The 25,628-nt window shown below is 45.2% G+C and overlaps 1 protein-coding gene across 2 annotated transcripts in view; it reads right to left on the bottom strand.

The window, feature by feature from the left end:
- The window catches only part of LOC145396754 (leucine-rich repeat-containing protein 14-like), a 182,802-nt gene that overhangs the window by 131,012 nt on the left and 26,162 nt on the right, over window positions 1-25,628 (bottom strand). For both annotated transcript variants that reach the window (XM_080270038.1, XM_080270039.1), the window contains exons 3-4: window positions 15,359-15,534; window positions 8,936-9,110 (exon numbers count right to left, since the gene is read on the bottom strand). In XM_080270038.1, coding sequence (XP_080126164.1) covers window positions 8,936-9,110; window positions 15,359-15,534 — 351 coding nt within the window. The remainder of the gene's footprint in view (window positions 1-8,935; window positions 9,111-15,358; window positions 15,535-25,628) is intronic.

Below are 25,628 nucleotides of genomic sequence, written 5' to 3'. Positions count from 1 at the left end.
CTGCTTCAAGTAAACATGGCATCATTCCTTTCATCTGACATTTTATTTTTTTTTTTTACGTGTGGAAGAAGGAGCCAAAGGCAACGAGCCCGCAAAACTGTTCCTTCCAAGAGAAAAATAAAATACAAGAGAGAGCCAAATTCAAGATCCGATAATTTCGAGACGCCTGGACACACTGCATTTGAAAGACTGGAGATCACAGGAAGCAGGAAATACAGACAGAGGGAGACGGTTCCAGAGTTGATCTGTTGCATAAATGAAGGACTGGGAGTAATGGTTAACTCTTGCATTAGAGAGTTGGACAGCAAAGGGATGAGAGTTTGCTGCTAGACGGGTGCTAGGCGCCCGTCATAGAGGTGGTGGAATGCATGCAGACAGTTCAGAGGAGCAGTGACCATTGAAGTAGCGATAGAAAAGAGATAAAGATGCAACAGTACGGCGAAGAGACAGAGGTTGAAGGAAGTCAGTAAGAGGAGGAGAGTTAATGAGGCGAAAAGCCTTTGACTCCACCCTACTGAGAAGAGCTGTATGTGGGGAGCATCCCCACACATGAGAGTTGTACTCCACGCAGGGGCGGATAAAACCCCTGCCTAGAGTCAACAATTGTGCAGCGGTAAAGAAGGAACGGAGTCACTTAGCACACCCAATCTCTTGGAAGCAGATTTTACAAGAGATGTAATGTGGAATGTGGAGAGGAAGAGCAGGGGAAGTCGTTGAGGCATTCAGTAGGAGGTGGGTGGATGTGGCGTGTTTGCAGGAAGTCCGGTACAGGGGTGGATAAGCCAGAAAGATTGTTGGGAAGGACTGTTGCTATAAGTTGTTTTGGCAGGGGGGGACAGACGGATATGGAGGTGTTGGTGTGATGGTTGCGGAGAAATGGGTGGAATATGTTATGAATGTTTTGAAAGTAAGCGATAGGATATTGGTAGTGAAAATTCTGTTGGGAAGAAAGATAGCTGTGATTATATCGGCATATGCTCCACAGGCAGGATTGGATGAATCAGAGAAAGATAGATTTTGGGATGATTTAATACGTGTCGTGGGTGGTATGCGGGATGATGAGATAGTGATTTTGGGAGGGGACTTAAATGGTCATGTAGGTGAAGCAGCACAAGGTTATGAAGGAGTGCATGGGGGATGTGCATATGGTCTAAGGAATGCAGAAGGGGAAAGGATACTCGAGTTTGGGGAGGCAACGGACATGATTGTGTGCAACACATATTTTAGGAAAAGAGACAGTAGGTTAATTACATATGAGTCTGGGGGAAATAGCAGTCAGATAGATTATTTTCTGGTTAGGAGGGCTGATAGGAAGTTAGTGAGGGATGTTAAAGTTATAGGAAGTGACGAGTGTGTACAGCAGCACAAACTATTGATTTGTGATATGGTGCTTAAAGAACAAGTGATGAAAAAGAGGACTTATGTACCTAGGAGGAAAATGTGGAAGCTGAAAAACCAAGTAGTAAGGGATGCCTTCTATAGCGAGTTGAGGAGAGTGGTGGCTGAATAGGGAGCTGCAGACAGAGGCGTTAATGAACAGTACAGAGCCCTCAAGAACAATTTCTTGAGAGTTACTGATGTAACATGCGGCTGGACAAGAGGACCACCAAGAGATAAAGTAACTTGGTGGTGGGATGAGGGTTTAGAACCTGCAATTTAGGAGAAAAGAAGGCTTTTCCGGGAATGGAAGAAGGGTGGTAGCAAAGAGGAATATTTGGCTGCCAAGCATAGGGCTAGGAGAGAGGGATACAGGGCAAAGTCTGAGTCACAGAGACAATTACTTGATAACCTAAATCATGGGGAAAGGAAAAATATATTTAGGGTGGCAGGTCAGGTGAAGAGGGATAATCGGGATATCATAGGTGAGCAGTGTGTGAAGAATGATGAAGGAAGGGTAGTGGTGAACAGTGAGGATATTAAAGATGCATGGAGGAAGCATTATATCCAGTTGTTGAATGAGGAGTTTGACTGGGATAGGGAAGGTTTGGAGCCAGCAGATCCAGTGTCTGGCCCTTGGCCTTTGATTGATACTGCTACTGTGAGTGAGGCAATAGGCAGGATGAGGGTGGGGAAGGCAGCAGGTGTGTCTGGGTTGACTGCCGAAATGTTGAAGGCCTCAGGCGATATAGGGGTAAGTTTAGTCACTGACCTGATAAATAGGATTATTTATGAGTGTGTTGTCCCAGATGATTGGCTGAAGAGTGTAATTGTAAATGTGTATAAAGGGAAGGGTGATGCCCTGGAAAGAGGAAATTATAGAGGTATAAAGCTTTTAGATCAGATAATGAAGGTAATGCAGAGAGTTTTAGAAGGTATGATTAGAGAAAGAGTGAATATTGATGAGATGCAGTTTGGGTTTATGCCAGGTAGGGGGACCACTGATGCCATATTCATTGTTCGACAGCTTCAGGAAAAATATATTGGTAGGAGAAGGGATCTTTATTTTGTTTTTGTTGATTTGGAAAAGGCCTTTGACAGAGTCCCCAGAGAGGTGGTGAAGTGGGCAATGAGAAAGCTTGGCTTGGAGAAGTGGCTGGTTAGGGTGGTTAGGGCCATGTATGTGGGTGCTCACACCCAGGTGAGTGTGAATGGAGATTTGAGTGATGAGTTTTCCGTGAATGTTGGTGTGCACCAAAGGGTCAGTCTTGAGTCCCATGTTGTTTATCATGGTACTTGAAGCCCTTTCATGTGACTTTAGAAACAGACTCCCGTGGGAGTTGTTGTATGCTGATGATTTGGTGTTGATTGCAGAGAATGAAAGGGAGGCGGAGGAAAGGTTTAGGAAGTGGAGAGATGGTATGGGGCAAAAGGTTTTTTTTTTTTTTTTTTTTTTATGCGAGGAAGAAGGAACCAAAGGCCATGAGCCCGCAGTAACAGTTCCCTCCAAGAGAAAAACAAAATACAATATAGAGCCAAATTCAAGATCCGATCATTTTGAGATGCCTGGACACACTGCGTTTGAAAGACTGGAGATCATAGGCAGCAGGAAATACAGACAGAGGGAGACAGTTCCAGAGCTGACCTGTTGCATAAATGAAAGACTGGGAGTAACGGTTAACTCCTGCATTAGAGAGTTGGACAGAAAAAGGATGAGAGTTTGCTGCCAGACGGGTGCTACGCGCCCGTCGTAGAGGTGGAGGAATGCAAGCAGAGAGTTCAGAGGAGCAGTGACCATTAAAGTAGCGATAGAAAAGAGATAAAGATGCAACAGTGCGGCGAAGAGACAGAGGTTGAAGGGAGTCAGTAAGAGGAGGAGAGTTAATGAGACGAAAAGCCTTTGCCTCCACCCTATTGAGAAGAGCTGTATGTGGGGAGCCTCCCCACACATGAGAGTTGTACTCCACACAGGGGCGGATAAAACCCCTGTATAGAGTCAACAATTGTGCAGGGGTAAAGAAAGAGCGGAGTCGGCTTAGCACACCCAATCTCTTGGAAGCAGATTTTACAAGAGATGTAATATGATATTTCCAAGATAAGTCCCGAGTAAATGAAACCCCAAGCATGTTCAAGGATGATGCAGGATTAAGCTGAATATTATTAAACATTAGTGGGTATACCTGTGGAAGATTTTGTCGGGTTGATAGGTGTAAGAACTGAGTCTTAGATGCATTAAAGACAACCATATTATTTTTACCCCAGTCAGAGATACGAGCCAAATCAGACATTAGGTGTGCCACAGCCTCATCCCTTGCTTGTTGAAGTAACTGTTGAGATGGGCGTTGCGGGAACCGAATGGAAAGGTGAAGAGTGGAGTCGTCAGCGTATGAGTGGATAGGGTTAGATGTACAGCTTAGAAGATCATTGATGAATAAAAGGAAGAGAGTTGGTGATAGGACAGAGCCCTGAGGAACACCACTGTTGATAGATCTAGGAGAAGAACGATGGCCGTCTACAACAGCGGCTATAGAACGACCAGAAAGGAAGCTAGCGATGAAGGCACAGATAGAAGGATAGAAACCGTAAGAGGGCAGTTTGGAAATTAAAGATTTATGTCAGACTCAACTGAAAGCCTTTGAGATGTCAGGTGCAATGGCAAAGCTTTCACCAAAGTCCCGAAAGGAGGATGACCAGGAGTCTGAAAGGTAGGTGAGAAGATCACCTGTGGAGCGTTCCTGACGGAACCCATACCGACGATCAGAAAGAAGGTTGTGATAGGAAAGATGCTTTAAAATTTTTTATTAAGAATTGACTCGAAAACTTTTGAGATACAGGATGTTAAAGCAATTGGACAATAGTTAGAGGGTTGGGAATGGTAACCCTTCTTTGGGACTGGCTGAATGAGAGCAAACTTCCAGCAAGAAGGAAAGGTACAAGTTGATAGACAAAGGTGAAAGAGTTTGCCTAGGCAGGGTGTAAGCACAGAAGCACAGTTCTTGAGAACAACAGGAGAGACTCCATCAGGCCCATATGCCTTACTAGTACTGATGCCTGTGATGGCAGAAAATACATCAGGTGAAGAAATTTTAGTGTCAGCCATGAGGAAGTCAGAGGGGGGAAGTGATGGAGGAACAGCACCGGAATCGTCTAAGGTGGAATTGGAGGAGAAAGTCTGAGCAAAGAGATCTGCTTTATCAGTAGAAGAAATAGCTACAGAGCCATTAGAGTAGAAAAGAGGAGGGAAGGATGATGAGGTAAAGTTGTTAGAAAGGTTTTTGGCAAGGTGCCATAAGGAGTGGGAGGAATTCGAGTTAGAGAGTTAAGAGCATTTAGTACGGATGAAATTATTTTTAGCAGAGCGAAGAACAGACTTAGCACGATTCCAGACAGAAACGTATTAAAGATATGATTCAGGGGGGTGTTGGCTTGATGAAAGTCTTCTTGTACTTATGTCAGGGCTCATTAACACGGTATACATTATACAGTAAACCCTCATTATACAAAGCCTCATTGTACGATATTTCGCTTATACAATGCCAAAATTTTAGTACCCTATGCCCAGTATACAATGGGAACGATTTGCAACAACGATGGATCATCCGTGGCTCAGTGAACAGCGAATGTGCAAACGCAACAAAAACGTCTTCACACTGTCGGCATTAGACCACACACACTTGTCCACCGGTCCAGCCTCATTAGCTAGCCCTGCCCAGCCAGCTAGCCCAGTCTTATCGATTGGTCCAGCCCCATCAGCCAGCCCCACCCAGCCAGCTAACCCAGTCTCATCCGGCAGTCCAGACTCATCAGCCAGCCCCGTGCAGCCAGCCAGCCCTGCCCAGTCAGCCAGTTCTGCCAGTGATGAGTGAGGGCTGTGAGGCCCTAACTGTCCCTTAGCCTCGGAGGGGACATCAACAATCCTATTTACTTAAGTAATAGTAAGAACTACTGTATACTGTTATTTTCATGTTTTTCCCCTCTTTATTCATTATTAATGTGTTACTTTACATGTTTAAACATAAGGATATTTCATGTATGTGAGTGTTAAGGTGTGTGAATGTGCGAGTTTAGGCAGGTCTGGTAACGTATCCCCATTGACTACATGTTATAACAGGTTCACTATACAATGGATTGCTATACGATGGGGTTTTCAGGAACGGAACCCCATCGTATAATGAGGGTTTACTGTATGTCTTTCTTTATCTTGTGCGTCTATGCGTTCGGCCCTCAGATGAATTCCAGGGACACTACCTGTGTAGCAAAGATACTCACAGACACTACAGAAAACTCGAACACCTGGACATTTTGTTTGGGTATCTCCTGTATTCCCCGGCTACAGCACTGGCATTACCATTGCGAATCCATGAACAAGTAAAGCTGAACCCAGTGAGCAACTGAACATGGAGAACGGTATTAGAAGTGTGTGCCTCGCATGCAAACTTTACTGCTCGAATGATACCGTGGATGCAGGGTTGCCAAGTCCTTACCACCAATTTTGCTAGTTTAATTCTCAAAACTTGCTAGGATGTTGCTAGATAGTTAACACTACAAAATAACGCTAGAATATACAATTAAATCTCTAGAATATCACCTAAAAATGGCAAAAATATCCAGAATGAAGCTAGATATCATGATGCTAGATGTTAAATGGTGCTGCCAGGTAGAAGCAAAAAATAAATCTAGTTGCAAATCATTAAATTAGCAACCCTGCATCATTATTCTCATGTCACCATCAGATGAAAGGAATGATGCCACGTTTACCTGCAGTAGAAAAATTGTAATAAATAATAGCATTACTCCAGACTTAAAGTGACGCTAATCACGCTTTACAATAATGTTTCTTCACTGAATGAGCTGTAGGTGTTATGATAATGCTGGTAGCAACATCCTACGAACCAAACATTACATAACTAGCACAACACACCAGCCTCTTCTCCCTCCCAACTCCCTTGCAATCCTTAAAATTTGAATTTAATCCTTAATTACAGTTGATTTGTGCAAAAGAACTGCAGGAATGCATGACTTGATGTTAAAGAATCAACGGACTACGTAAAGTTTCTTCTTAAAACACGTTTGTACTGATAGGATATGGGATTTTTATGCACAGTACTAGTTTCCCATCACCCTGCGAAGCTCCCACCTGATCACACACTGAAGCCAAAAAACTTTTACACGTAAACAGCTGAATGTTGGATACCAAACCGGGAGCACAGAGAGTATATGTTTATAGAACAAAATATACTCAAAATTATATGACAGATCATTGGTGTAAGTTATTGTCCTATGTCACATTACACCCTGTATACAACTAACTGAGGTCATTTTGCTAGGCTTAGATGTGGACATCACCCAGTCCTCCTCAGGTACCAGATTAGAACTGGGGTGGTTGGAATCACAGATGAGAAGTGCCTGTCCCTCCTCCAGAGTCGTCCTACACACCAAAACCCAAATTATGGAGCACTGCACAACATATACTACTTTACTATTTTATGATGCACACATATCATCAGTGCAGGGAACCTATGGCACAAACAAGGGCAATTGCTTATCTGAGGTTGATGGGTCTGCTGTGGCAGGGATGACGAGTTGAGAAACAACAACATATCATAACAACACCACTATTTTACATACATGTCACTTATTTTCATTTTACAGAAAAAAAGAACATTTATTTGACTCACTTAATTATTGTTAAAGGAATAACTAGAATTGCTTTAAAAAAAAAAGGGTAAAAAAATTGGTTAAGTTAAACTGAAACAACACTACAATGCTGAGCAAGGGATCTATCTATCTCTATCTATCTATTACCAGACACCTCAATCCCGTTTGGGGTGGCCACAAACAAATCGCCTCCAAGTCGCCCTGTCCCCCGCCACTTCACTGCCCTGCTCCCAACTCACACCCCTCTCTCTCATATACCTCTCCACCCCATCCCTCCATCTCATCCTCGGCCTCCCCCTCCCTCTTCCCCCCTCCACCTCACTCACATACACTCTCTTCATCAGTCTTTCACCCTCCATCCTCTCCACATGGCCAAACCACCTCAGTGTGTTCCTCATAACGCTTCCTATCACATCCGCATCCACACCACAACGCTCCTTTATATCCTCATTCGTCAGCCTGTCTCTCCATGTGACTCCACAGGCTCCTCTTAAAAAACTCATTTCCACTGCTCTCACTCTTGACTTGTGTCCTTCCAACAACGTCCAAGCTTCACTTCCATACGTTAGAGTTGGTATCACAATACTGTCATGTAGTAACTTTTTCACTTCCATGCTCACTTCCCTGTTTCTTATCACTGCTTTCTAAGAACCAGCAACCTTTCTTCCCTGCTGTACCCTCTCAAGCACTTCACCCTCCAAACCTTCATCCTTACTCATCACACTACCCAAGTACTTAAACGTACTCACATTTTCCAATTCCTAACCATCCAACCTCGCTGTACATTCACTGACTTCACCTCTCTCAAAGACCATCACTTTACTCTTCCCTACATTCACCTTTAGATTCCGTTTCTTACACACTCTCTCAAACTCATCCACCAAGCCTTGCAGCTCCCCTTCGTCTTCACTCAACAACACAGTATCATCTGCAAACAACAGTACAGGGAGTTTCCAAACACTATCCTCTCTCACCAGGGCCACTCCAACATCCACTACCCTACCTTGTACCTCTTTTATTACCCCATCCATATACAGATTGAACAACCATGGAGACATGACACATCTCTGTTTCAAACCAACTTTAAAAGAGAAAAATTCACTTAGTTCACCATAATCAAAATAATCAAAAGCTGATAGTAAATTGGTAATTTACCAAGTTCAGGATACAGCAAACCTATAATTACCACTTAAAAGACGGTGTCCAAATATGTGGTCATGCCCCCCTCCCCCCCATACCCACCCCACCCTCCCTTCCACCACACCCACACACCACCCCCCACCTGCTCCCACTCCCACCCCACTATCCCTCCACCACCCCATCCCCAAAACCCCCACCACCCCTCAATCCCCTGCTGCCCCCTACCACCTCTAACCCATACCCTTCCACCATCCCCACCCTGCCTTCCCCCAACCCCCTACCCCCACACCCCCCATCCCCCACCCTTTATCCCTCACCCCATATTGCCCACCCCCTAGCCCCATCACCCCAACCCACTACCCCCTACCATCCCCTACCCCCCACCCCCCCAACCCCCAAACCCCAACACCTCCCAAACCACCCCACCAAGCCAACCCTCTAACCCCTCCACCCCTACCAACCCCTTACTTCTTTCCCGACCCCCACTTTCCCACTCCCACCCATCACTCCCCCACCCCAACACCCACCCCCCACTTCCCCCAACCACCCATCCCCCCTCCACACCACCCCCTAACCCTCCCTCCCCCAACCCCCCCCACCACCACTCACAAACCCCCCATGATGTCACACCTGCCAATTATGCCCATCCTGAGAGTGTCAAAACATTCCGATGCCCGTCTTTTTGGGGTTAATGAAAACATCAATGATCCATAACTAAAAAAATGGTACTAATATGGTTTTACAATATCCTCAAACTGACCTCTGAGATGTCTCCCTGTGAGACTGAGCTGGCGCAAATGTGAGAACTTTGTCAGGAAATGCACATCAGATGTATCGGTGTATGCCAGACTAAGACCTTGCAAAGACTGAGGCAGACACAGTAAACTACTGCTGTCTTTTATGTCACACATCTCCAATTCAACAGTATGGACATCCTGAAAAAAAGGTACAAACTGTACAGTCAGTCTTCACTATTCTATTCTAAGTTTTCATCTAATGTTCTTTGGCTCCTGAGCCTAGGATACTCATTTCTGGCACTTAACCCCTAGGATACACAATTCAATTGACTGAACTTCCCTGAAAACCTGTCATGGAGCCGATTTTTCTACTTTTACAGAAGTAAAAAGTTTTATGCCCAAGAGTCAGAGCTTGAATTTACACGCCTTATGTTGCATGCTTGCATGCGTTGACCTTAGTCACCTAATGGCGCCTCTCCATGCTGCTCAATCTCTGGCAGCTTCCCTAATCAATCCCTTATCCCTGAGATCACACTCAACGACCTCGTCCCAGGTCTTTTTCGACCTACCTCTCACAACCCTGCCCCTAACATTAACATTTCTCACTTTCTGCACCCAATTATCATCCCCCATCCACTCCACACACCCAAACCATCTCTCCTCATCACAACACCAAAAAACTCCTGTCCCACCCTACCCCTCAACTCTCCCATCACAAACCTTGCCCCCCAAGGCCTCACACTCATGGACGCACTGTACATGCACCAAATCATTGTCATTTCTGTATGAGCCTGCGAATATCCTCTTCCTTAACTGCCCAAGTCTCACTATCATAGGGCATAACACTCCTAACACATGCTGCATACAAAGGCCCCTTAGCACAGAGGGAGAGTCCTCTCGGTGCCACGAGAGGCAACAGCTCCCTGAACTTCTTCCAACCACTACTCACTCTAGCCACAGAGCTAGCTCCAGCCCTACCTCCAGAACATAACATGTCTTCCAAATAACAAAACTCTTCCACACACTCAAGAGGCTCACCAGCAAGTTCAATCCTTTCAAGCCTGACAATCTCCACCTGATCCCCCCAACACACTGCACACATGAAATCAGCATTATCCTACAGTCTACCTCTAATACCATTACATCTCTTATGCACCCACTTATCACAGACACTGCACAAGATGGAGTTATTTCCCAAGCCCTCGCAGCAAATTGCACATGGCCACTCTCCTTCTTCTTTGACAGAACAGTCAGACCTCTACTTACGAAGGATCAACTTACGAACAATCCGCAGAAACATACGAAATCATTTTCAGGTGTAAAAAAATTAAAAAAAACGTAATTTACTTATTAAAACCATGCGCCAAGTACAAGTCCATGGTCCCCAACAGATGGTGAATGTGTGCTCCTGCCTTCCCACTGCTTGGAAGCCCGGGGCATTGTTGTTACCAAAGTAACATCAGCTGCGATCGTCATCCTTCAGACTTGATTATTTCCCACAAAATGTCCCAGAAATGGAAAAGTAGTGAAACTGGTAAAGGTAGCAGCAGCAAATGGCGTGCATTTACAACCGAAACCAATGTGGACATAATATGGAGAGTGGAGAGAGGAGAGAGGCTGAGTGATGTGACACGTGTGTTGAAACTGAATCCCTCAACTGTAGGAACAATTTTAAAGGACAAGGAACATACTCTTGAACATGTAAAGCAAGCTGTACCAATGCATTCAACCATTATCAGTATGAGAAAAGGTGCAGTCATGGAAGAGACGGAGAGACTTTTAAGTGTGTGGATAGAGGATCAGACTGGAAAACATATGCCTCTTAGTCTGACGTAGATACAAGAAAAAACAAGAAGCCTATTTGATTAACTTAAGGCTAAATATGGTGAGAGTGCAAAGGAAGAAACATTTAATGTAAGTCATGAATGGTCTGCTCAGTTTAGGGCCCATGCTAATCTCAGAAATGTTAGAGTGAGTGGTGAAGCTGCCAGTGCAGATAAGAAGGGTGCCAAAGAGTTTCCAAAGTTTCTGTGGGACATAACTGTGAAGGAAGGGTATAAGCCAGAAAAAATATGCAACGTGGATGAGGCTGGTTTGTTCCGGAAAAAAAATGCCTAGCTGAACATACATTGCAAAGGAAAAAAAGATGATGTCAGGATACAAGGCATCGAAGGATAGGCTAACTCTTTTGCTTGGAGGATATGCTGCTGGTGACTGTAAATGGACACCAGAGTTGGTGTATCTCACAGAAAACCTGAGAACTCTCAAATGAATAGTCAAAACTTCATTTTCCATCTTCTAGAAGGCTAATATGAAGGCCTGGATTACAAAGGAACTTTTTAAGGAATGGTTCTACCACCATTTAATCTCTCAGGTTGAAAAATACTGTGCTGAAAACAACCTGCCCTTCAAAATCCAGCTGGTGCTGGATCATGCCCCTGGTTATCTACCCCACCTGGATGATTTTCATCCAAATGTCAAGGTGGTGTACTTGCCACCAAATACCACCTCTATCTTGCAACCTATGGATCAGAAGGTACCTGCAAGTTTCAAAGCCCATTACCTACACATGACTTTTAAGCAGGCTGTGAGTGCATCACAAGGGGAGAGTGGAGTAACTCTCAAGCGGTTTTAGAAGTACATCTATAAAGCTAATAAACATACTGATGATGCCTGGCGTGAGGTTAATTCATCCAACATGAATGGAGTCTGGAAAAATCTCATTCCACAGTTTGAAAAATGACTTCTGTGGATTTGAAAAGGTGGATGTAGTGGCTCAAATAACAAAACTCTTCCACACACTCAAGAGTTTCACTGGCAAATTCAATCCTTTCAAGCCTGACAATCTCCACCTGCTCTCCCTGACACACTGCACACATGAAATCACCAATATCTCACAGTCTGCCTCTAATACCACTACATCTCTTATGCACCCACTTATCACATACACTGCACAAGATGGAATTACTTCCCATGCCCTCGTGGCAAATCACACATGGCCACTCTCTCTCTCTTCTTTGATAATACCACCCCCAGCCCACGATACCATTACTTTTGTTTTATCTGCATTTACTCTTAAGCCCTTGTGCCCCATACTGTCTCTTTACTCCTACATCTTTCCCCTAGCCTGCCTTTCACTCTCTGCAATCAACACTAAAACATCAGCATACAACATCTCCCATGGGAGTCCATTTCTGAAGCCATGTGAGAGGGCTTGAGTACAATGATAAACAACAAGGGGCTCAAACCTGACCCCAGGTGCACACCAACATTCAAGGAAAACTCATCACTCAAATCTCCACTCACTCTTACCTGAGTGCGGGCACCCACATACATGGCCATAACCACCCTATCCAGCCACTCCTTGATCCCACGCTTTCTCATTGTCCACTTCTCCACCTTTCTTTCTAGGGACTCTGTCAAAGGCCTTCTCCAAACCAACAAAAACAAAGTACAGTTCCCTTTTCTATATATTTTTCCTGCAGCTGTCAAACAATGAATATGGCATCAATGCTCCCTCTGCCTGGTATAAACCCAAGCTGTATCTGATCAATATTCACTCTTTCTCTAATCATATCTTCTAGAACTCTCTCCATTACCTTCATTTCTGGTCTAAAAACCTTATGCCTCTATAACTTCCTCTTTCCAGGGCCTCAACTCTTCCCCTACTTCACATTTACAATTACACGCTTCATCCAATCATCTGGGACAACACACTTATATATCAACATCATCATCCGGATCTCCTATCCCACCTCAGGGCAAGGTGAGGAGTAGCAACGTCCAAACAGCCCAAATTTGCCCAATCCAACGGGCCACGCTTCCATTCACTCACCATTCAAGTCCCCAAAATCCTGGCTCTATCTGATACACCAAAAACATTCACCACGTTCTGTAGCTTCACATAAACATATCTGATAATCAATCCGGATGCTGTCACGGTACCAAATCCCTGATCATGCGCTTCTCCTTACAATATTCATCAAGCCAACTCAATCTCTTGTCAGTCCCCTAGCCTCACCGACTTCTAAACCTCCTTCCTCACACACTCATTGACCATATCCCTCCATCTTCTCCTTGGCCTACCTCACCTCCTATTTGCTGAGGTATACTTTTTTCACCACTCTCTTGTTATCCATTCTCTTAACATGACCATACCATCTCAGTAAACTCTCTTTGATTTTGGTGTCCAGAGACTTCCTCACCCTACATCTTTCACGAATCACATTGTTTCATATCCTATTCACCCTCTGTACTCCACATACATTCCTCAGCAGGCCCATCTCCACTGCTCTCTTTCTTGACATTTCATTTTCATGCCACACCATAGTCTCACATCCATATGTTAAAGTTGGCACTAATACTCCTTCATGTATGCCTCATGCAGCTGTAACACTCAAGCCTCTATTTTTAAACAAGGCCTTCATTGCACCAGCTACTTGCCTTCCTTGTGTCACACATTTTCCTCTTTTTCCTATTATTGTAACCAGGTATTTGAACTCTCACCAATTCCAGTCTCTCTCCATTCACTGTAACATCACACTGGGGGTAACCTTTTCTCTCAATAATCATCACTTTCCTCTTCTCTACATTTACTCTCAAGGTACGACACTCACAGACATCAGCAAAACTCTGCACTAGTCTACCAAATTCTTGTCCGGTATTTGCAAGGAGTACTGCATCGTCAGCATACAACAAATTTGAGATATTCCATCCATCACCACTCATTACCAACGCCGTGCCCCTCTTGATTACTCGTGTTTTTACTTCTCTCTTCACCTCATCCTTATATATACTTAACCCGCCCCGTCCCGACGACGTATGGGTACGTCACCACGATTTGCATTTGCCAGTCCCGGCGACGTACCAGTACGTCGTGCAATTGCAAGGTACCTAATTTGCACAATTTTCAATTTTCGCACATGATTTTTCGTATGTATACACGGGACACCTTCCTCTATTCCTGTACAAGATACCAAGCAGGGACAACGCCTTACACTGCATAACCTCCCCCCTCCCCCCCTCACACCATTGTCTTGGCAAAGGACCTGTTACCAGTGACCTGGCTAGTAAAGTTATTCAGGGCCAGAGTGATTCCCCAATCGATGACAATGTGGAGGACAATGTTTACATAGCATTAGAAGAAGAAACAGCCAGAAATAATGATCAGGTAGTGTGGCAAAAATAGGTCAGGTATTGTGATTAGTTAGTGAGTGAAACAATGCTTATAATGCCTTTATTACTGCTTGAAAACCAATATACTGTCATACTACATATACATTCGTACCAAGTAAATAAATAAATACTGTTTATGAGTGGATAAAATAGTTACCCTCCCATAGAACTCGTTTTCTTTGGTGCTAGCATGTTAGAAAACCCACTCAGGTAAGGAGGAACTCCTACCTGGATTGGGCACTTTAAATCTCAGGTGAGCGATTTCTCTATGAATTTTCGATGTTTCTCACCAAAAGCGAAGGTTTTAGCCAAAAAAAAAAAAATCGAAAATACCTCGGGACTGGGGGATGTCGGAGGTGCGGAATACCTCGGGACGTGACGGGTTAACAACCACGGAGACATCACACAACCTTGACACATGCCCAAACTGATCACGAACCATTCACTTAGATGCCCATTTACCCTTGAACATACCATCATAAAAACTCTAGATGGCACCTAGCAGCTTACCATCTACACCGTACATGGGCAAAACCTTCCACAATCCTTTTCTGTCTACTTTGTCATATGCTTTTTCCAGATCCATGAATGCCATAAACACCCTATGGTCCTTTGTTCTTCTAGTCCCTCGCTGGTATCAACCCCTGTGATGCTGTGGGGTACACTGTGTGGTATGTCAAGTTCATGTAGAGTTGTGCATGAGACAGTTAGAGAAAAATGTTTGGGACAGTATGCTGGCCAGCTCTCTGTATTTGTGTCAAACTGAAAAAGGTCAGCAACGGGGGATGGTCAGGGTATCCTGATGGCTACTGAAACAGGAGCTCCAGCTCTCCCTGTCACCAGCATTCCCATCCTCCTTGAGAATACCACCCTGACTGGTTGGTGCTACAGCCTGTATGGAGTATCAATACTGTCACTACCTCAGGCTTTATATTCAAGTTAATCCCTGTCAAGTCCATTTAGCTAGGGGTGAATATGAGAATCTGGAAAGAAAAAAAACGACTCCAGGTATACTCAGTCCACTTTCAGTTAGTCTAAAACTGTAATCTCTTAATCATGAATACTTAGCTGTAACAACAAAATATGACATTAGTAATGAAGTGCTATGCTTGGTATGGATGTCAAGCACTGTGCCACTGACCTTCTGGAAAGAGGTTGCAAATGGATGAAAATCTCCACCAAGTACAAGTGGATGAAACATATTTAGGACCCACTGTATGTGTCAGAGCAGAAAGGAATACTGTGGATGAAACAAGTAAACTAGGACTCACTGTATGTGTTAGTGCACGAAGGAGTGCTGTGAGGTGGGCATTGGTAATACTGTTGACTCGCACCTGGCCCAGTTTGACCCTCAGTCCTGCTCCATGGTGCTGACTAAGCTCAACCAACACACACATGTCCTGTACATGTGCCTCTTGACACACATTTAAATCCACAACAACTTCTCCTGAAATTAAATCAACTGGCAATAGCAAAAACAAAAAGGGAGGGAAGAGATAACAGTCATAATCATACCCTAAACATCTGTCCAACTCTAAGACAATTCCTCCAAAAAAGAGGATGAGGAAATATGGCAATAACAGACATCATCATCATCATCATCTCCCAAGTTCATGTCAAATCCAATACAATCTCTCCTGAAAGGGAAGGGGGAAAGATTTAATAAAGGCCATCATTATCATCAACATCATCATGATCTCCTAAGCTCCCTCCATCTTCACCGCAATATCCCTTAAACTGGTGGGGGAATGGAAAAGACAAATGGACACAAGGTTAATTCCTCACTTTAAGATGCCTGTTCTCACATTCATTTGTCTAACAAGTCCAGAATAAATTAAAGGAAAATTACCAACAAAAGATTCACAGGCACTTATAAACCTGACTGCCAACTGTCACAATATACAGAGCCTGGTGTAATATTTACAATATACCTGACACTTAAAATGAGGACAACCAAGATTATTTATCCTTCCTATCCAGTGAAGTAGTTTTACAATAATTCTTGATGCCAACTGATGATTTTACTGAGTTTAGGACAGACTTTTTGGTGTGAAGCTGAGGATGAAGACTGTACCTAACCTTTCAAGCTCAAAAAGTCATTCCTTATTTGAACAAAATCTCCTAGAGCCAGAGGGTAAAATGATGGGTACGAGAAGTAGGATATGTCATCAGACTGAAGGGGTTAAATGAGACTAGGAGAGTCAAGGTAAATCCACAGTTTTTTATACAATTATTAAGTGATGAGACTTTTGTTAATGTTGGTATGCATCAGGGGTCAGTTTTAAGCCCCTTATTGTTTATCTTGGTGCTTGAAGCTTTCTCATGTGACCAGAACTGAACATCCATGGGAGATGTTATGTGCTGGTGACCTGGTGTTGACCACAGAGAATGACAGGGTAACAGAAAAAAAGATTAAGGGAGTGAAGAGATGGAATGGGTTTGAGAGCAAATGTGGATAAAATAACTGACCACGGAGAATGAGAGGATGACAAAAGAAAGATTATGGGAGTGGAGAGATGGAATGGGTTAGAGAGTAAATGTGCATAAAACAAAAGTGATGATATCTAGGGCAGGTGGCAGTGTTTTCAAAGCAGAGGGAATATGCCCATGCACAGTTTGTGGAATAACCGAGACAAAATGGAGAGTCTTTCTTTCCTTCATTCTTTCCTCTTCCTTCTGCCTGTGGGTGACTCTACACTGAGTGACAAGTCAAATGGTTTCCTGTACACCAGGAAACCATTTACCATGCTGGGTGGTAACCATATAACCAAATTTTGGTGCCTGGTGGTTTAGTGAGTAATTACGATGCTCCAGTCGGATTGAGCTGGTGCAGGTTTGTATCCAAGGGGTGGTTGGGGTTTATTGCTCACATAATGCCACTTGGATGAGTGAGGCTGGTCACTCTCATTTTAAATGTCAGGACCAACTTCCCTAGACCTGGGCCCATATGCTCCTCATGGGGCAATGTAGGATTGGATGATGAATGAATGAAAAAAAGAGAGTGAGAGAATGGGAGTACGGATGGGGTATATGCGAGGGAGAAGGTGAGAATGAAAGGGCAAAAGAAGGAGTTTGTATTGTTGTGTGCAAGAGATGGAAGAAGAATATAAGAGAGTATGGATCCGTTGGCTCAAGGATTGTGTGAGTAAGTTTGAAAGTTGGACTACAAATGTGGGCGACTGTGTGTGTCTGTGCGCCAACACAAGATCATGCAAGAAGAGTGAAAGAAGAGTTCTGAACAAGAGTGGAAGCGAGCATTGAAAAGTTTGAGAGGAATGAGAGCATGTTTTTGATTGGGAATATGAATGGAAAAGGGAATGTGAAGGTGGATGGAGTGGTTGGTAAGTGCAGTGTGTCTGTGCACTGGCAGTGCTCCAGCGGACATTTGTGCAGGGAGGGGGTTGGTGATAGCCAATACCCTCTTTGGACACAAAATGATCCACAGGCATATGTGGTGAGTGATAAGAAGGGAGGGTGGTGAACTGAAAGAACGAAATGCAATGACTGATCATGTGTGTGTGAATGATAGAATGAGAAAGTCTGTAATGGATGCAGGAGCATGCAGTGGTTGAGGGAGCGGACTTTCTGACCACCACTTGCTGCTGGTGAAAGTCAAGATTCATATGAAATGGAGGGGGAGAAGGGAAGGACAGGAGGAAGTAGTCCATACACGAAGGATAGAGAGGTTGCAAGAGGGTGGAAAAATAGCAGAAAATAAGAAAGAACTGGAGGAGTGACTGGGTAAATATGATTTGGAGCAGATGAGAGAAGTGGAAGGTGTGTGCAAGATATTCACAGCAGAAATATGTGCAGCATGTGAGGTGGTGTGTGGGGTGAAGAGAAGACGAAAGGGAATGCAAGAAACAGCATGGTGGAATGAAGAGGTGAGACAGGCTGTGGCAAACAAGAAAAAGGCATATAGGTGGTGGATGAGAAACAGGGGCGTGGAGGATGCTGAGAGACAGAAGAGAGAGTTATATGTAGAGAGGAAGAAAGAGGTGAAAAGATCAGTAAGAGAGAGTATGAAGTAAGTGGATGAGGAATCTAGAAGAAACTTGGGCATGCAAGAACATGTTCTGGAAATAAGTAAAGAGAGGTAGACAGGGTGATAAAGAAGTAAGTACGGGAGTGAAAGATTAAAATGGTATATTGTTAGTGGAGAAGGGAGAAAAAGTGAGCAGATTGAGAGAACACTTTAGAGAATGAATGTAATGCGGGTATAAGTGGCTGGGGAATGGCTGGGAGGAGGAGGGAGGTGAGAAGGGAGGAAGAGATCAGTAGTCTGCAAGTGGTGGAAACAACGAAGAAAGTTAAAACAGGGAAAGCCCAAGGAATTGATGGATTGTGTGGTGAAACACTGAAGCATGGGGGAGAGATAGTAGTAGAATCGATATGGAAGTTGTGCAGAGTGGCTTAGGAGGAAGGCAGAGTCCCGGAGGATTGAAGTCAGGTATAATTATTCCCATGTGCAAAGGAAAAGGGGGAAAAAGAAATGTGTGGTAATCATAGGGGCATTTGTCTTCTTAGTTTAACAGGAAAAGTATATGGTAGGATACTTATTGACGGAGTTAGGGAAATGACAGAGGAATTAGGTGGAAAAGAACAGGGAGGTTTTAGGAAGGGAAGAGGTTGTGTAGATCAGACATTCATTCTTGGGTCTTTAGTGGAAAAGTTTCCAGAGATGGGAATGAAGTTGTGTGAAGCCTTCATGGATTAGAAGAAAGCATATGACAGGGTGGATAAACATGGAATGTGGAAAGTATTAACGATACATGTAGTAATTGGGAAGTTGTTGAGTGCCGTGAAAAGTATGTATGAAGGTGCTATGGTTGCAGTGTGAGTGGATAGTGAACTGAGTGAATTTTTCAATCTGAATGTTGGATTAAAACAGGGGTGTGTCACATCCCCATGGTTGTTCAATCTGTTTATGGATGGAGTTATAACAGAGATACAACAGAGGGCAGTGGATGTTGGAGCAACCCTAATGAGAGAGGGCAGCGTTCTGAACTCCCTGTACTGTTGTTTGCTGAGGATACTGTAGTGTTAAGTGAAGACGAAAGAGAACTGCAAGGCTTGGTGTATGAGTTTGGGAGTGTGTGTAAGAAATGGAATCTAAAGGTGAATGTAGGAAAGAGTAAAGTTATGGTCTCTGAGAGAAATGAAGTCACTGAATGTACAGTGAGGCTGGATGATGAGGAAATGGAAAATGTGAGTGTATTTAAGTAGTTGGGTAGTGTGATGAGTGAGGATGGAAGTACAGAGGGTGAAGTGCTTGAAAGAGTACATCAGGGAAGAAAGGTTGCTGGTTCTTTGAAGGCAGTGATAAGGAACTGGGACGTGAGCATGGAAGTAAAAGAGTAACTGCATGGCAGTATTGTGATACCAACTCTAACCTACGGATGTGAAGCTTGGACCTTGTTGGATGGACACAAGTCAAGAATGAGAGCAGTGGAAATGAGTAATTTAAGAGGAGAATGTGGAATTACATGGAGAGACAGGCTGACAAATAAGGAAGTGAAGGAGCGCTGAGGTGTGGATGTGGATGTGATCGAAAATGTCAGGAGAAATACATAAAGGTGGTTTGGCCTTGTGGAGAGGATGGAGAATGAGAGACTAATGTGGAGAGTGTATGTGAGTGGGGTGGAGGAGGGGAGAGGGAGGGGGAGGCCAAGGATTAGATGAAGGGATGGAGTGGAGAGGTATATGAGAGAGGGGGGTGTAAGCTGGGAGCATGGCAGTGAAGTGGGTTTGGGCAAGGTGATGTGGAAGTGGTTTGTTTGTGGCCACCCCTTACAGGGTTGAGGCATCTGCCAATAGAGAGACAGACAGACCGTATACCACAAGAACATGGGAAATAATTTTTTGTGCTGCGTTTGTGACAGGTGGTTGTGTAAGAAATGTAGTGGTGTTAAAGGAAGGATGGAAAATAATTCTAAGTTTGTGCGTAAGTAAATGACAGCATACTCTCAGCTGAGGAGAAAAAGGATTAACCTTCCTGGAGAGTCTTGAATATCTGGAGGAGTTTGTTATTTGGAGGACATGACACGTGCTGGAGGTGGCACTGGAGCTACCTCAGTAGCATGGGTAAGGTGTGGTTGGAAGAACTTTGGGGTGTTGTTGCCTTTGCTGACACTGAGTGGGCTCTCCTTTTGTACTATTGGGTCCTTGTATGTAGCATGTGTTAGGAGTGTAATGCTGTACGGCAGTGGGACTTGGGCAGTGAAGGAAGATGTTCATAAGGTTAAATGCACTGAGATGAGGATGATTAGATGGGTTTGTAGTGTGTCATTAAATGATTACATGGGTGTGGAGTGTGTCGTTAAATGACAGGCCTGAGGAGTTAGGATTATGAATGTACAGTTGAGTGAAAGAATGGGATATGAATGTACTTACTGGTACCATACCGCATAGTACAGTCACGACTCACTATACAATGGTGTTATGTCGGGTGAAAACCCATCACATAATGGTTTATTGTATAATGAGGTTGATATAACAAGGGTTCAGTGGGGGCAGGGAGGGGGACCTATGACCGCGTAATATAAAATCTAAAAAAGTGCTCACCATCCACTCACTCGATGTAGTGCCGCTCTCGGGTGTCTGCCCTCTCCTCTCCTCCACCCTTCTTTCCTTCCATCCTCTTCTGCCTTTCTTTCCTTCATTCTTTCCTTGTCCTTCTGCCTACGGGTGACTTTTCATTCCCTCTTCTGTCTTTCATTCTTTCCTTTTCCTTCTGCCTGTGGGTGACTCTACACTAAGTGACATGCCAAATGGTTTCCTGTACACCAGGAAACTATTTACTATGCTGGGTGGTAACCATATAACCAAATTTTGGCACCTGGTGGTTTCATGGGTAATTATTGCGCCCCAATCGGATTGAGCCAGTGAAAGTTTATATCCAAGGGATGGTTGAGGTTGACTGCTCATGTAATGCCACTCAGGGATGAGTGGGGCTGGTCACTCTCATCTTAAATGTCGGGACCAACTGCCTAGCCCTGGGCTCCTACACTCCTCATGGGGCAATGTAGGATTGGATGATGGATGGATGAAAAAATTACTCTTTCAGACTTGCTTTCTGTACCCCTCGGTAACACCATTCTTTCCACTAAGGGCAGCATCCTTGCTAGACACGATTTTCAAGCCACAAGTTTCAGTATTTCTCACACAAAAAGTTACCTATCTAACTATAGCCAGATGCCTTAATCCCATTATGAGTGGCCACAAACAAATCGCGTCCATGTCACTCTCACCTGAATGCGAACAACCACATACATAGCCATAACCACTCTAACCAGCCACTCCTTGGACCCAAGCTTTCTCATTGCCCATTTCACTACCTTCCTAGGGACTCTGTCAAAGGCCATCACCAAATCAATAATAACAGCATCAGCCCTCCATCAGGCAGCCAAAACAGGTATGGTATCAGTCCTGACAAACTGGAGGTAGCACTGCTGTTGGACAATGCACCAACCCATCCTTCCTCTACCAAACTCTGCAGAAACAATGGAATAATCAAAGCCTTGCTCCTGCCAGCCAACATCACTATCCTAATCTAGCCCACGGACCAGGGAGTCACAGAGAGTACCAAGAGGCACTACAGAAACCTCTAACTGCAAGTATCTTGTTGTGACTGTGGATGGGATGGACCAGGATGACCATGAGGACAACAGAAGCAAGAAAACCATGCACAATTTTATAACCTACACCATAAAGGATGCCACCTTCAACTGGGCATGAGGCATGGAAGAAAATGCCACGTGTTGCACTCAGGAATGGGTGGTGCAAAGTCCTCAGAACCTCCAAGACTCCAGCGCCACAGCATAATTTTGAGGGGTCTTAGTCACCAACAATGGCAGAGTTGTTGGCGGCTGCAGAGCAGGGGAACTTTGTTGAGGAGAGGCTGCAGGAGTGGCTTGATGAGGATGCTGGTATGCCTGGCTACCATCACCAGACAGAGGAGAAGATTGTGGCAGAACTGCATGAAGGCAGGACAGCAACAAAGGAGAAAGTTGATGATGATGATGAGGAGGCACCTGAACTGTCTCTACCTGCAAGCATTGATGCTACAGACACAATCCTGACCTCTTGCTCAATATTGTAAAGTCATGTGGCTCATCAGGTTGGAATTCAGGTACCCGCAGCAAAGGAAAATCCAGCCTAAGATCTCCCAGTTTTCAGGCTGCTGTCCTCTCTTACTGCTAAGAGGGTCTGCACAGTCAAAGACCTCATCTGTGTCTGTAGCATCAACCTCCTCAGCTAGCTTTCACATAGCCTCAGGATCCAGCACTATAGTCTCCAGGACCCCAACCCCCACCACCTCAGGACTCTCCATAACAGATGTGATACCAGAGCTGCCAAAAGTCAGCTTTGGTCATTGTGACAATGAATAACAGTTAACTCAGTGTACAGCCTACAAGATGAATGGCAGTGTAAGCAATGTATGAATGTACATCAATCTATACAGATACTTTGTACAATACATGTGTTTTCTACTCTTTTTTACTCCATCCTAGCCTGAAATTGCCCTCTCCCCATTGTGACAGCTGAGTTGTAGTAATAGATTATAGTAATATAGTACAGGCCTACCATGATATCCGGCGGCATTCTGTACCAGCGGGAGTGTTTGGACAGTGAGTTGATGGATATTGAACCAATTTTCCCCCTAAGATACTGAAGGAAGGCCAGAGATGCATTCCAGGCCCAAACCCAAACTCATATACCTTACTTAATCAATATAGATTGATATAGAAAGTCAGAAACACCATAGGTAATGCTGTTATCCTCATAAACAATACTACTGCTACAAAATAAGGCATCAAACACCACATGCAGGAAGGTAAGGTGGTGGGAGATACAGTGCTGAGATGCAATTGGGCCAACAGACACAGCGAGCGAGGGAGAGTGGATGAGCGGGCCAGGCAGGCAGCGCACTAAGTGGGGGTGGGGAAAGGTGGGGGGACAAGGAGGGAGAAAGTGGGGGTGAGAGAGGGTGGGGGGATGGGAAGGGAGATGGGGAGAGAGATAAGAAGGGGAGGGGAAGGGCAGGTGGATGGGGAAGGAGATAAGCAAGGGGTGGGGGAGGGCTGGGGGACAGGGAAGGAGACCAGCGGGGATGGAGGAAGGCAGGGGGAAGGCGAGGGAGACAGGCAGGGATGGGGGAGGGCAGGGGAAAGGGGAGGGAGACAAGCGGGGTGGGGGAGGGCAGGGGACAGGCAGGAAGACAAGTGGGGGTGGGGGAGGGGATGGGGAGGGAGACACGCCTGGCAGTGCTGTGCGTGGCAAGGGATGGAGAAGGGACAAAGGGAAAGTGGGAGGGGGGGGGGAGGGAAAGTAGGAGGTTTGGGAAGGAAAGGGGTAGGTAGGGGGTTAGGGAGTTTCAGACAGAAAGAGGTTTGGGAAGGCAGGAGGTTTGGGATGGTGGGAGATTTGGGATGGTAGGAGGTTTTGGTAGGCTGGGGGTTTGGGAAGGTGGGGGACTGGGAAGGCAGGGGTTTGGGAAGGTGGGGATTTGGGAGAGTAGGGGGTTAGCAAAGGTAGGGGGTTTGTGACAGTAAAAGGGTTGGGAAGGCAGGGGTCTGGGAAGGTGGGGGTTTGGGAAGGTAGGGGGTTTGGGAAGGTAGGGGGTTTGGGAGGGTAGGGGGTTAGCAAAGGTAAGAGGTTTGGTACAGTAAGAGGTTCGGGGAGGCTAGGGGTTTGGGAAGGTGGGGAGTTTGGGAAAGTGGGGAGTTTGGGAAAGCAGGGGGTTTGGGAAGGCAGGGGGTCTGGGAAGGTGGGGGTTTGGGAGGGTAGGGGAATTGGGAAGGCATGGGGTTTAGGAAGGCAGGGGGTTTGGGAAGGTGGGGGTTTGAGAAGGCAGGGGGTTTGGGAAGGCAGGGGGTTTGTGTAGGCAGGGGGTTTGTGTAAGCTGGGGGAGGTGGTTGGGGATGGGGGGAGAAGAGAGGGGATGGAGGGAGAAGTGAGGGGATGGAGGGAGGATGGGGAGAGCCACATGAACCACAACATTCGCATTTGGATGAGCTCGTTTCAAACCTATGGAATGGAGGAGTATTTGGACTAGCAAATCAATGGCCGTTTGTCTTGTGGGAATATTCCCCAATATCTTTGGTTCAATGTGGCAGGTGTTTGGTTATCATTGCGCCGGATATCGGGGTATGCCTGTACTGTACTAGTTAGGGAGAAGCACAGTAATCCCTCCAAGATTTGACGTAACAGAGCCAAAGGCATGTCCGGGACTTGGTTTTTGCCAGGACTTGGGAAAAATACCCCTGGACAGATACTTATAGACCCCAAGTCAACCTAACTTTGAAAACCACCTAAATAACTCCCTCACAGGGCTCGAGTACCTGGGAGTGGCTTCGGTCGCCTGGGCAAGTACCACACCTCCCAACACAATACACACAACAACACCGTTTTTTCTACACCGAGAAATGACTCCCCGGTTGTCATTTCTTGACGACTTCTTCTAGCCGGGGACATTAAGAGCAATCCAGGACCCACCAACAAATACATATGTCCAACATGCTCAAAACCTATCACGTCGAGCCGACAGACAAGGGGTTCAGTTCAGTGCAATTCCTGCAAGAACTGGACCCATTACACCTGCACAACACTTGCATCCAGAAAACATTACACAGACACCTTGACCTGCTCCTTATGCTCCTTCCCCCCACCCATCAACCCCTCTTCCAATCCTACTCCTACTTTCTTCACACCTCCACAGCCAAACCCACCGACCCTTCCCACACCATCCAGTTCCCCAACTCCTCCCATTCCAACCCATCCTAATCCACCTCAACCCTTACCTCCATCACAACTTCCTCCTACCCCTTCCCCTCCACCCACACCACCTCCCCCCCGTGCTGCAGCAGCCAACACACATCGCACACACAACATAAACATCCTTCAGTTAAACATAGATGGCATAAACACCAAAATACATGAACTCACACAATTCATCAAACAACAGAACATATACATTGCCATCTTACAAGAAACAAAACTACACAGAGCACAGAGAACACCGACATTTCATAACTTTACCACCATTCGACAAGACCGGGCCGACGGCGGTGGTGGTGGACTCATCACCCTGGTACACAAATCCATCAACTTTGCAGATACCAGTGCACACACAAAGTCACTTCTCCCCCCACATGACACCACAACAGAAATACAATCAATTAAAATACGCACTGGAAACAAATCACACATAACAATCACTAACACATACATTCCCCCCCCAATCATCCCCCACAGTACCACACAATTACTCTCCACAGATACACCACATCACTAACATACCCAGCATCATCCTGGGTGGTGATTTCAACGCCAAGTCGTCAGCCTGGCATGTCAACAACCCTGACACAGACAGAGGGCTGGTACTACAATCCCAGACAGATCATCTTTTCATACTCAACAGTCTAGACCAACATACCCATATCCCACACCAAGCCCTCTTCCTCCCATCATCTCCAGACATCACCTTCTGCTCCTCAAACCTTGCCCCCACTACATCATGGAGAGTGGTCAAAATTCTAG

The sequence above is a fragment of the Coenobita brevimanus genome, chromosome 39, assembly GCF_032717465.1.
Source record: "Coenobita brevimanus isolate Jiangsu-jjx chromosome 39, ASM3271746v2, whole genome shotgun sequence".
NCBI classification, from domain to species: domain Eukaryota; kingdom Metazoa; phylum Arthropoda; class Malacostraca; order Decapoda; family Coenobitidae; genus Coenobita; species Coenobita brevimanus.
The sequence above is the reverse complement of the archived record's forward strand: the minus strand, read 5'-3'. Positions and strand labels throughout refer to the sequence as shown.